General features: G+C 42.0%; 1 protein-coding gene across 4 annotated transcripts; it reads right to left on the reverse strand.

Moving 5' to 3' along the window:
- Positions 1 to 1,364: 1,364 nt before the first annotated feature.
- Positions 1,365 to 8,810, reverse strand: irf8 (interferon regulatory factor 8). 4 transcript variants are annotated; one of them, XM_035787161.1, is made up of 9 exons: positions 8,653 to 8,810; positions 8,263 to 8,436; positions 6,118 to 6,301; positions 5,317 to 5,408; positions 4,962 to 5,070; positions 4,195 to 4,242; positions 3,684 to 4,088; positions 3,359 to 3,474; positions 1,365 to 2,860 (listed from the first exon to the last, which is right to left on the reverse strand). In XM_035787161.1, the coding sequence occupies exons 2-9, from the start codon at positions 8,434 to 8,436 to the stop codon at positions 2,663 to 2,665; spliced, it is 1,326 nt and encodes a 441-aa protein (XP_035643054.1). In that variant the 5' UTR covers positions 8,653 to 8,810; the 3' UTR covers positions 1,365 to 2,662. The 4 variants fall into 4 exon arrangements, with proteins under 4 accessions (XP_035643054.1, XP_035643052.1, XP_035643053.1 ...); XM_035787159.1 differs by having other exon boundaries at positions 5,308 to 5,408; XM_035787160.1 differs by having other exon boundaries at positions 5,317 to 5,411.
- Between the last annotated feature and the right edge of the window lie 1,933 nt (positions 8,811 to 10,743).

A 10,743-nucleotide genomic window follows, 5' to 3' on the forward strand; every position in this document is an offset into this window, starting at 1 on the left:
CTCTATATCTGGCATAATGCATGTGTAGAGACCATTACATTCAGTTACTACTCTAGTGTCTGTATGCTACTACCACAGCCGCTGATGTTGAATGTAAGTCTTGCTTTTTTATGATCATTTATTGTGGGAAGCCTCAGACGCCACAAGGCAGTGTTGCAACAGGAGACACCACACTGCAGACACTGCAACTATAGACAGAAAATCGAAGCTTGTGCTTTGTGCATAAGTGCACTCCAACACCCCCATACCCAACTTTTCTCATTATAATAACTAGGGACAGCAGTTTTTCCTGACCACTTCATCTGACCAGGAAGTCTGAGTTATTAGGCCTAGAGTTTGTCCTGCTCAGATCACGTAAGTAGAGGCAATAGACCCAATTCTATTCTTCTGAATATTAGAGACACAGGGGGTTAAATTAGCCTAGTCTCAGACAGATCTTATTTTGGGGGTAGACTTGGTTTCCTGTGAAAGATTCTGACGGCTTGCAGTCAGTCCCTGTTTGTTGAAACCCTGTAGAGGGGTTCTGACAGATGTGTAACACCTCTGCATGTCTCTGGACAACAACGCACACACACACACACACACACACACACACACACACACACACACACACACACACACACACACACACACACACACACACACACACACACACACACACACACACACACACACACACACACACACACACACACACACACACACACACACACACACACACACACACACACACACACGTATCCGAGCCAGTGCATGTCTTGTCAGTGTCGAGTGAAATATATTACCTAGACTATTTGTAATGAGAGTGTACATGTGCAGCTTGTTAGCAATGTTTTGTAGCTGAATTCCAAATAAATAACTGCTGTGTGACCTGAGAACTCTAATCTGTGTGGGTGTGAAGTGGGCATGTTTGTGTCGGTTGTTCTTCTGTAATTTAGCAGTTTCTCGTGATATAGAATAGCCCATTCTCTAGAAGTTACCAGAAATGAGATGAACAATAAATTAATCCCCCACAGAGGGAATGGGGAGATCACAAAGACCTTTGTCTCTCTTCTTCTGCCCTCGTCCTCCTTTCTCCATCAGCCATGTCTTACTCACTGGGGATGTCCTAGACACTAGTTTCCCTCCTCTATGGTCCGTCCTCTCTATGGTTTCTGAAAATGTTGACTGTTGTTCCATCACTAATAAACTCATTCCCTCCCTCAGACACACGTGATTTCACTTGTGGGATGTATGGTGACGGGTGCTACTACCATGGAACTGAGAGTCTATGGTGGCTAGTATGGGTACACCTCTGGAAAAATGATTTTTTTTAGGCCGCCTGCGTCTTTCAAAGTATTCAATGAAATACACACACAGGAAAATTATGTAATTTGACCATTTATTCTGGTTTATTGTGTGCTGAATAGTTTTAGCTGTAAGTTTTCAAGCCATCATCAAAGACTCAATCAAAGATATGTTCAGTAAGTGACTTCATAGATATTGTTGTATAACAGCTCATAAATAAAATACAAGCCAAATGAACAGATTCACTGAAAAGTTTGCTATTCATTTGAAAGTTTGAAAAATGAATTCAGAGAGAGTAAAACATTGGACAGAATAGGATAGTAAAACCTATCTATATCAAATACAATCCAAGCAATCATGTTGCTGTTAAAATCTCTCATACAGTATAAGAAAAACAATTCTACAGTACAAATTGAAAAAATATAAAAGTTTTAAGGAGGTTATACATTTAAAGAAAATAAGTAATCTGGTGTACTGGTAGCTAAATGTCCTGCTATAGTGGCCCTTGATTTAACATGTATAAATGTATATACACTTTGACATGATGACTAGTATGGACTATTGGATTGAATATCAATCACATTTTCCATCATAAAAAATACATTAAAAGCAGGTGAGAAATCTGATAAACAAGTCAATTGATAGTCAATTGATAGACACAAATTCTAATATAACATTCAATACTTCAGGGTTTATTGAATCACATTTACTGCTGTAGTAAACTCACCACGTTGTTTAAAAATGAATAGTGATAACCTTGATGATAGTAGGTTTACAAGACAGAATAGTTAAAACCCCTATTTTACTGTAGCTCAGTTGGTAGAGCATGGCGCTTGTAACGCCAGGGTAGTGGGTTCGATCCCCGGGACCACCCATACGTAGAATGTATGCACACATGACTGTAAGTCGCTTTGGATAAAAGCGTCTGCTAAATGGCATATATTATTCAGAATTGTATTAATTAAATTTGTACTGTGTTTTATTTCTGGATTGGTATATGTGGTATACTTCCTGGGGTGGTATATTTGATGAGTAAACCCTTTAATACCGTTACAGCACCATTTTTAATATGGTTGTATCATACTTCCCTTTCTTGACACACAGTGTCTCTGTAACACCCAAGCTGCATAGCGTTGGGTCCTATCAGTTCACACCTTGCAAGTGTTGGCTTTGTTCTGATCCTCTATCCCATCTCTTTCTCCATTCATCAAAGTATGCCCTCGCTCATTGGCTCTGAAGAATTGAAAAGCATTTCTGTAAGCAAGGGCTAAAAGGTGTGAGAGGCTGAAGTGTAGGTTAGTGACACATTTCACCATATGTCATGTCAGTCCTTTCTTGTTATATCAATGAGGGGGAGTGAAGGAAGGTGCTCTGTTCAGGCGGTGATGGGCATGTTGTCCCTGTAGCAGGCTGCCCTCTGGGGGGCGGTGTAGCTACACAGGTCCTGGTAGATCCGGGCCATCTGCTCCCCGGCCTGCAGCTCGTCTGACTGGATCTCCAGGTTAGGACTGCTGTACTGGGAACGATGCATGCTCACTGCATCCAACAGCTGCTGGCAGTTCACTGGAGTGACCTGTGGCCGAGCACAGACAGAGAAAGAAGAAAAGGAGGGGAGAGTGAGAGAAGGAGAGGGGAAACTGTAAGCTCAGTCTGCCAGCTTCTGACAGTAGACTGGAGTGATCTGAACACAACCAGACAGGGTGAGAAGAGAGGTAACTGTTAGCTCAGTTTGTATTTTTATGGTACACTCTTAGAAAAAAAGGAGCTCATCTAAAACCTAAGAGTTCTTTTACTGTCCCCATAGGAGAACCCTTTGAAGAACCATTTCTAGTTGCAGGTTCCATGTAGAACATTTTTCTACAGAGGGTTCTACATGGAACCCAGAAGCAAAAAGGTTTGGGGAGAGCCCAAAGAACCCCTTTGAAACCTTTTTTTCTAAGAGTGTAGTGGTGCCCTTTTGACCAAGTCACCTTAAAGACTAAAGTTACCTCTATTTACTCAAACACATTCTGGGACTGTGCTGGGGGGATACCACATGTTTCAGTGATCCAGGGGATATAACCTCTGTTACCTGGACGATGATAAGTTTGCTCTTGGCTGTGCTGAGGTCATGAAGCTCCTCCCCGAAACACAGGGTCACCATGGGGTCAGGGGCGGGAAGCTGGCCCTCCTGGTACAGCTGGAGAGCTGGGACAAACAAAGCAGACAGAGAAGAGTTTATTACACAGACAGAGACTGCTTCATCATAACTGCACACTGATGAGTAAAGGCATGTACTCCAAAGAGTATATATCAGTCAAGAGTATATGTCTGTCAGTCAAGAGTACATGAATTCCTGTCCTCTTCAGAGCACAACATCCTAAATAAAAAAACAACATGAGTTCCTTCCTCCTCACCTTCAAAGAACCTTCCTGTGTCAAAAATCTTGACCACAGCATCTCTCTCCAGTTTGCATGGCCCTCCAGGGCTGTAGTGGGGGCCCAATCCCCCCTGCCCGCTCCAGAACACACGACTCTGGCACAGCCTCTTGATGAAGATGCCCTCGCGGTTGGCACGGACCAGCACACCCCTCTCCAGGTGGCCCAGGAGCTTGCGAGTGACATGGCGTTGGCGCTCAACCTCGATGAGCTCAGCAGGAGGGAAACGGACGTTCTGCAGACTGTCTGGGAGACAGTAGGGGGACCTGTGCTGGACCAAGGGAGACTGACCCGGAGAGATACGACAGCCATCAGCATGAGATGTCACCACGCTGTCCATCAGCTTCCCACCATAGAAGAAGTTAATGATCATCTGGGAGAAGGCTGGAAACAGAGGGAGGGAAGTGTTGAGTAAGCCACCGCATTGTCTTCTATTAAGTCTCGCAGAGGAATAAATACATCTGTATTTAGAAATACTGAGGAAACATACCGGCATTGAAAGAACCCATCGGCGAGGGATCTTGATGCCCCGGGAAGACTGCAGGGTAATAAAATTTAAAAAAGATAACTGACTGTGGTATAGATTTTTTATATCATTTTATATTATATCTATCATGAAATTCAAATGTTACCTTCTTCTTACATATGCAATATGCTCGTTAAGATGCAATGATCTTGAGTGACCGTGAAAAACATCTGACCCCTCTATCATGTCATGATTTGTCATTTCATCAAAAAATACAGCCCGTCAAGCACAACAGACTCACAGGCGGTGTGACCAAGAAAAAACCACATTAGTCAGCAAAGTGCTAAAGGAAATGAGCAAATCCTTCCCCCTCTAGGATTCTAGAATCATGTAAACAAGCTTGTGTTAGAAGCCATAACTGCAAGGTAGTGTCGCAGAGTTTTGCGTCGCTATATATGCAGTTATTTTTAAATGAATAAATCGCAACTCTCACAAAGGAGGAACTGTAGCCTCATAGAACATACCACAATAACGCCCATTTTGATACAGGAGTCATAAACATGCAAGTTTCTCTGCACATCTTAAAAAATGTTCTCATGGAAAACAGCTAGACAGATACTTTTAACAAAGGACAATATGATGTATAGGCATTTTCTAACTAATTAAATAGATCAGATAATTCACACATATATATATATATGTTCCAGTTGCCACTGTATGAAAGTGTTTAAATAGACATGACACCACTGCATGTTGGAGACACTCCACTAGATTGGATGAAAGACCCTTACCACTGGCGCTGCCCTGGGACCAGTACTCCGGGCTGGGCTGCATCCTACAGCCATCCTCCTGGGGAGAGTGGCTCCTCTTGACGATGCCAAGGTACTCATCATTGGAAGACTGACAATGGAATGACACACCATGCAATTAGTCTCTAATAACCATATATCAACAATCATACATATAATCACATATATTTAGAAACAGAAGAGGTAAGATAGTTGATAGTGGAGGATTGCTGCAGAAAAGGAGAGAACTTGAGCGACAGTAAAACAAGAAAACAGAGAGAGTGAAGTTGGTGAGAAATATAGATAGAGAGAGGAAGGGAAGAAATGGATGGAAAAAAGAAAAGCATACCTGCTTCACCTCTTTGATGAGCTCCTCCAGGTGTGCAGAGCTGCAGTCCATGTCAGTAATGTCACCAGGGCTAGATGTCAAAACTGCTGCTGCACTTTTACCTGCTGGAGCAGAGGGGACAACATGGTTGTTAGTCTTATTATCACAGCTATTTTTTATATTTACTACGGAAAAGGCTGATGGTCAAATGTAAATCAAGTCTCAGCAGCAAGCTGTCTTTGTCCAGGTGTCTATGTTTTCAACTCTGATCAAGGCAACGTCCTGCTGCCGAAACATTAGTGACTTTTAATAGATAATTTGGGTTTGTTTTAGTAGCTACTATCTTGTCTCATCGCTACAACTCCCGTACGGGCTCGGGAGAGATGAAGGTTGAAAGTCATGCGTCCTCCGATACACAACGCAACCAAGCCGCACTGCTTCTTAACACATCGTGCATCCAACCCGGAAGCAAGCCACACCAATGTCTCGGAGGAAACACTGTGCACCTGGCAACCTTGGTTAGCGCGCACTGCACCCGGCCCGCCACAGGAGTCGCTGGTGCGCGATGAGACAAGGACATCCCTACCGGCCAAGCCCTCTCTAACCCGGACAACACTAGGCCAATATTGCGTCGTCCCACGGACCTCCCGGTCGCGGCCGGTTGCGAACCCAGAGTCTCTGGTGGCACAGCTGGCACTGCAGTACAGCGCCCTTAACCACTGCGCCACCCGGGAGGCCCTGCATGGGCGCAATTTGACTCTACATCCATTCAATGCAGGTGTTTATAATGTTCATTATTCTAATGTCTCCATAGTGTAAATATGAACTCACTCTTCTGCTCCTCCTCGGGGACAATGCGATACACCTTGTAGGGCTCAGAGATGTCCAGCTGGGACCTGTCTCCCACCTCCTCGAAGTCGGGGCTCTTATTGAGGGCACACCGCAGCCTGGTCTTCCATGTAGCAGGCTCAGCCTTCTCCCCCTCCTTAAACTTCCCCTTAAACACCGCCCAGGCCTGCAGGGAGGGAGCAGGTGCATTAGAACGAGAACCATGGTAACATACATCCAAACATAACACATACCTGCTGGTGCTGTCAACAACTTGTTATATTGAAAAAGGTCTGGAACTGAACGAAAGAGATTAGAAAAGTCCACAATGAAGCCTTGCATAGAAGTAATTAATACAATTAATCACATGATAAATACAGGTAGGATACATGAAACAAAAGTTTGAATTGTAATGACATGAAACTGGACAGGTTCTGGTTTAAATGATTTGTTAACTATTAAGTTATAATTACACAAAGATATTAGATTTTCGATGTAATCTCTCTCTGCTTGACTTCTTATGGCCATAGGCTCTAATTTAGCTGGCTCCAAGGAGGCACAAGTGTCAAACGCAGATTAGTTTGCAATTTCATCATGTAAAAACTGGTGCACTGGCATTTTCCAGCCATTATGCCAGGTTCGGCAATTTACCTGTCTAACATCAGCTCGCTTGCTGAGGGGGGAAGGGTGGCGATATTTGAGGTGTGTCCTTAAATACAAGCGCAAAAGTGACAATTTCATGGAGCGCTAATAGGGAGTTTAAAGAGCCACAAAAAGCAGGTCTTAACGGTAACACAGTTGATAATGGCATGGCTTTTGAGAGGTAGCCTTTCCAGGCATGGTGCACAGTGCCCATGGAAAAGAGATGTACCTTTCATGCCAGTGAATCTCGTATTTAGAAACATAAAAAAACGATGTTTAATTCAAAAAATGTTTTTAAAATAATCATAGCCTCCCCTTATTCAAGGCCGATTTAGCAGCATTGCATAGATGCATCTTTTTATCCGGGCCATTAGCCAAGTAGCCGAATAAAGGGGCTTTAAACGGTATGCTGAGAGTGCTTGGAAATATTTCGCCCTCATGCTTTCTCACAATTCACATACCTGCATAGTTAATATCGCTTGTTCAAGTATCCATCATCTCCACAGAGTGCATTTAATCTGGTTACCAAAGATACGCTCCTCCAAACGTATTAAAATTATTCAATTAATCCGCGGTAGGCCTAGGCTATATTTTGCTTATTGATAACGTGCCTCACACATACAATGCGATTTGTGGGAGCCTAGTATTTTTTATTTTAGTGCGATGCGTAAAGACATGTAGGCTATAGGCTATGCTCGTTGAAGCCAATTACAACACTGTTGACTGACACCATTCCAAACATAGACTATTGAGCTAACTCATGTTTTTTTTTACTGTTGTTATTACTTATTACTGTAGAATATGCTATTTAATAAGCTGTAGTATAAATTCACAATGGACCAGGACGAGAATAGTCCATGGCCCCAGTCGAATTGGAGTCGATGACAATACAAAGATCATCAATAACCTAGAGAACTCGAGACAAATGCATGCATTATTAAGCCATGCAAATTGTTGAGGGGTCAAGCCCTTGTCACACCTACAATTTATTTATTTAGCCCTTTAGCGCCACTGCCAGCTATCGTGCTTATAATTCTGGCTGTGAAAACAGCACAAATGTTTCTGACACACCCCCAGACCAAGAGTTACTGCCAGCACTTAGATTTAGCATTGTGTTAGGTTTGTTAAAATAGAGCCCCATGACTCATAGATCAACGTATTGTCAATTATGTCATCATACTCTGTCGCCAATTTATGCGCGTTACAGGTGGTGAGAATGTGTTAATAAACCAACAACACGTAATTCACACCTGCTTTATTTGTAGGCGCATACTAAACAATTAATGTGTAGCCTATTTATGCGCGTTACAGGTGGTGAGAATGTTTTAGTAAAACCAACAAAACGTAATTCACACCTGCTCTATTTGTAGTTGCGAAAAAAACGTTTGTGCTATATGTCTCTCCAAAAGTGGTGCGGAAGGCTAAACATATCGGTGATCTAAATATGCTCTCAAATCTACCGCTATCAACAAAATCCTCGTTTGAAATGTATGCCAATGAACCTACCTTGAAGATAGAGGCGTCGACCTCCTGGTTGTAATCCTGCTTCCCAGCATGTTTCCAGGGGATGCGGAACATAGTGCGACTGTCGTCCTCCCAGAGCAGCCCCGGGTACTGGCCGCTCTGGATCTGCTCAACTAGCCACTGTTTCAGCCTCCGACCGCCAGGGTTTACTGACATCTGTCATAAACATTCACAAGACATGTCACTGTATGTGCTGAACGTTTGTTTTAATTTGATACTTGTTTGTGATAATTATGAACTTATTTCAAAAGAGAGAGAGAGTAAAAAGTAAAACAAGATAATATTGGTTTATTATTTCAAAACAACTATCTTTTTATATAGCTAACAAGGGACCACTCTTGAAGAGTTTAAACAAAGACAACTAAACCTTACCTTTTATTTTTGTATTGATACGTCCTTTAGATATCCTTGTGATATCCTTCAAATAGCTTATTGAAGACTATTAAACCCTAACACCAAATCGATGTCTCAGAGTCAAAAGAATAAATCTTTACTCGCACAACAGTTTAATCTCTTCTTTCAGATGAATGAAGCATTGACTGCAAGCTGATTGGACAGATGCGTTTCACTTGTATCCAATCGGGTTTAGGAAATACTTATAGATAAACCAATTCGGAAGTCTTGTTCTTGGAAGCATGGGCATTTACAAGAAATGATCCGACAGGAGATATCGTAGTAGGGTCTATGCCACAGTTGGCTACAGACGGCGGGGTATTGAACAATCCTGGATAATAATTAGTAAAGGATAAAGGGAATTTCACCGCGTCATAAAATGACATTTTACTGTAAAGGTCGGTCCAACAGGTATTGTTCCTTCGTCACCCCACTGGTGCAGGTTTTACTACAGCCTAGGCTGCATTCAAACATACTGTCGGTGTAGGCAGAGTGACTTTCATGTTGGCTATGTTGGACAGATATGTACTCTGAAATAGATGCAATTATAAAGTGTTTATCATGTTACCATGTGAATTAGTTTTTATTTCGTGGGAATAAGAGTGTAAAAAAAGAAGACGACATGCGTATTCATAGCCCTTATACTGAAAGGACTACACAAAACATTAGGAACACCTGCTCTTTCCATGACATAGACTGACCAGGTGAAAGCTATGACCCAATTATGATGTCACCTGTTAAATCCACTTCAATCAGTATACATGAAGGGGAGGCGAGAGGTTGAAGAAGGATTTTTAAGCCTTGAGATATGGATTGTGTATGTGTGCCAGTCAGAGGGTGAATGGGCAAGCAAAATATGTACAGAACACCATACAAAGAACACCATACCTACTGTGAAGCATGGGGGTGGAAACATCATGCTTTGGGGCTGTTTTTCTGCAAAGGGTCCAGGACGACTGATCCGTGTAAAGGAAAGAATGAATGGGGCCATGTATCGTGAGATTTTGAGTGAAAACCTCCTTCCATCAGCAAGGGCATTGTAGATTAAACGTGGCTGGGTCTTTCAACATGACAATGATCCCAAACACATCGCCCGGGCAACGAAGGAGTGGATTCGTAAGAAGCATTTCAAGGTCCTGGAGTGGCCTAGCCAGTCTCCAGATCTCAACCCCATTGAAAATCTTTGGAGGGAGTTGAAAGTCTGTGTTGCCCAGCAACAGCCCCAAAACATCACTGCTCTAGAGGAGATCTGCATGGAGGAATGGGCCAAAATACCAGCAACAGTGTGTGAAAACCTTGTGAAGACTTACAGAAAACATTTGACCTCTGTCATTGCCAACAAAGGGTATATAACAAAGTATTGAGATAAACTTTTGTTATTGACCAACTACTTATTTTCCTCCATAATGTGATTTTCTGGATTTTTTTTCTAATTTTGTCTGTCATAGTTGAAGTATACCTATGATGAAAATTACAGGCCTCTCTCATATTTTTAAGTGGGAGAACTTGCACAATTGGTGGCTGACTAAATACTTTTTTGCCCCACTGTACATGCAACTTAAAAGTTAGATCTCACAAAATGTATATTTGAAAACGCTTGGACATCACAGCAACCTTGAGGGAATCTTATTTGTCAGAAAAGGGATGTTCATATGATCGGGAAGATATACAAAACCTTGCAGAGAGCATATCCAACTGACAATCTCTTAGAAAAAAAGATAAACTATTGAAACAAAGACTTTAAAAGACTGATGTTGGCACAAGATGGAAGGAATGTTAGCATAACTAATGAAATTACAGCTAACAAAAGAGTATGCTTAATCCAGTGCAAGATAATGTATAGAATTTATTATACAAGAGACAAAATTCACAAATTATACAGTACAACGGCAGAATCATGTCTTCAGTGTTAAACAAATAATGACTTAATAATCAATGCTTTTTATGAAGTCCGGAAGTTGTGGATGGAGCTAGAAAGTTGGCTGTCAGAAGTATTGCAATGTAAACTTAATTTGAATCTATTCTGTCTGCATATTTCAAGACATTGCATATGGGGGTGTAGTGAGATGG

Source organism: Oncorhynchus keta, chromosome 14, assembly GCF_023373465.1.
Source record: "Oncorhynchus keta strain PuntledgeMale-10-30-2019 chromosome 14, Oket_V2, whole genome shotgun sequence".
Lineage (NCBI taxonomy): Eukaryota > Metazoa > Chordata > Actinopteri > Salmoniformes > Salmonidae > Oncorhynchus > Oncorhynchus keta.

What these genes read in the sequence shown, in the direction of transcription:
- irf8 (XM_035787158.1), bottom strand. Translation starts at nt 8,436, where the DNA reads ATGTCAGTAAACCCTGGCGGTCGGAGGCTGAAACAGTGGCTAGTTGAG. An exon ending in TCGACGCCTCTATCTTCAAG is followed by an intron (nt 6,302 to 8,262) that starts GTAGGTTCATTG and finishes CCCTCCCTGCAG; the next exon opens with GCCTGGGCGGTGTTTAAGGG. An exon ending in GCAAACTTATCATCGTCCAG is followed by an intron (nt 2,861 to 3,358) that starts GTAACAGAGGTT and finishes GCTCGGCCACAG; the next exon opens with GTCACTCCAGTGAACTGCCA.